This window comes from Lucilia sericata, unplaced genomic scaffold (genome assembly GCF_015586225.1).
Source record: "Lucilia sericata isolate MDLA Ls3-8-SP2 unplaced genomic scaffold, ASM1558622v1 Contig000699F_arrow, whole genome shotgun sequence".
NCBI classification, from domain to species: Eukaryota; Metazoa; Arthropoda; class Insecta; order Diptera; family Calliphoridae; genus Lucilia; species Lucilia sericata.
In genome coordinates, this window is record NW_023994702.1 from 20,465 (window position 1) to 22,559 (window position 2,095).

At 26.8% G+C, this 2,095-nt stretch overlaps 1 protein-coding gene across 1 annotated transcript; it reads left to right on the forward strand.

Moving 5' to 3' along the window:
• Window positions 1-452: 452 nt before the first annotated feature.
• On the forward strand, window positions 453-1,114 carry LOC119607519 (general odorant-binding protein 56a-like). Its single transcript, XM_037961462.1, has 2 exons — window positions 453-647; window positions 706-1,114. Exons 1-2 carry the CDS (start codon window positions 591-593, stop codon window positions 1,048-1,050), a joined length of 402 nt encoding a protein of 133 aa, XP_037817390.1. The 5' UTR covers window positions 453-590; the 3' UTR covers window positions 1,051-1,114.
• Window positions 1,115-2,095: the final 981 nt, after the last annotated feature.

The window sequence follows — 2,095 nt, forward strand, 5'->3', positions numbered from 1 at the left end:
TTATACGATTTTTTAATTTTTTATAATTATAGAAATAATACTTATTATCACGAATTCGATGACATTGAAAATGTATACTCTGAGTCTCGTGCAAATACTTCATTTTATTAAATTGAATAAAGGCCTGTAAAAAGTTTATCAATCCATGTCTGACACTAGAGGTCAAAGTCAGTAAATAAGAATTCTTTGCTTTAGCATTTATTTGTTTAAAAAATACTCATAAAGAAATATTAGAGTATAAAGAGAGTGAGAAAATACACTAGGCATGAGCGAATCGTAACTACCTTTCATCTAGTAGTAAGACTACATAGATTTTAAATATCAAACATCTAACAATATTCTATAATAAAGTAATAAATTGAAATTTAGTATGGAATTGAAAAATGTTGCCACACAATATTAAGTGGACCTGCACAATTTAGGTCTTTAGGTTACCTACAGTATAACACACTTAAGTACAACCGTGTAGTGATCTAGTTGATAATATTATCAATACAAATTAAGTTTATTTTAAAATCGCCTGTCAAGCTTAATAGCAATTCAGTCATTAATTGTTCTTATTTAGGATCATACAGCAGTTAAGTTTTAATATGAAATTTTTTATAATTTGTGTTTTTCTTTGCTTAATTGCCAACAATTTGGCAAAGGTATGTTTTTAGAAATAAATTAGTAAATAATTCTACTAATATTTGATCATTATAACAGAAACATACTGAAAACATGACAACCGCCACGGAAGAGTGCCGAAGAGAAGAAAATATCTCCGAAGAAGAGTATAACAAAGTAATCGATCATCATTTTGATAATCCCACTAGTGAGATGAAATGTTTTACGGCCTGTGTTGCGGAAAAGATTGGCATATTAAAGGACAACATTGTGCAGGAAGATGTTGTATTAGAAATAGCAAGAGAAGTTAATAAAGTGAAAATGACAAATATCATTTTGCAGAAGTGTAAACAAATACAGAGTGAAGATCGCTGTGATATGGCTTTTAGATTTCATGTCTGTGTTCAAAATACTAAAAAAGAAATACTTGAAGCAGAAAAATAAACTAACAATAAATTTTGATTATTAAGAACATTTTATATTCGTAACTAGCTGAAGGAAAACTAAATTTCCAAAGAATTTGTTTTATTCACAAAAAGCCTTAAATAAGAAATTCAAAGGTAAATGAAATAACTTATTAATGATTAATAAGAATTTCTTATATAAACAATTCCTGAAACAAAATATTATATTTATAATTATAGAATTTTCTACAAAACTACTAATGCCTCAAAAAAAAAAAATTAATTAGCTGAAGGCTGGTTTTCGTTTAACATTTTTAACAAACATAAATCTCAATGTGTTTTGTCTGCATTTTAAGTAACAAACATTTTGTCAATTTGATTAAGTGTGGATTTCATCAAATTAACACGTAATCAAAGCCCGGACAACTGTGAATAACAGTTGCCAAATCAACAACAATCCTAGAATCTACTAATTGTGTTGTGTCGTTATATTTTTATAACATTTCCTTTGAGTCATTATTCCATATCCTTTAGACAAATCTCATTAATTCTCTAACAACAACTACTAGCACTTTCATTTTTGGACTAGCAATATCTTGCCTAGAAACTCTCACGCTGTTACGATATGTCATGACTGCAGCAACGTTATTGGCATTAAATGTTCAATGTCTAAATCAAACAAGATTTAAGCAATTAGTAGTTAAATAAAGATTATTTTATTTGTTTCTTTTTTTTTCTTCCAAACGCACAAAAATAGTAAAATTAATTACGCAAATTTTCTATTATTAATAATTAAAATTAGGCTGCTTAAATATTTAATTATTAAACAACAAGTGTTTGAAAACAACAGACAGGCAGACATTATACATTAAGTAAATTACCAATTAAAAGGTCTAGCAAAATATACTTATAAGTAGCTTAAAAATGAAATGGAAAATTTTCAAATATTTCAATATTATAACAGTAATAAATTCCAAGTCTAACTTAATTTAACATTTTTTGTTAAAATTTTTTAAATAATTTAATTAAATCAGTTTCCACACTTACCAATAATTTACGTTTTAATCGCAGCAGCTTTTGACCAC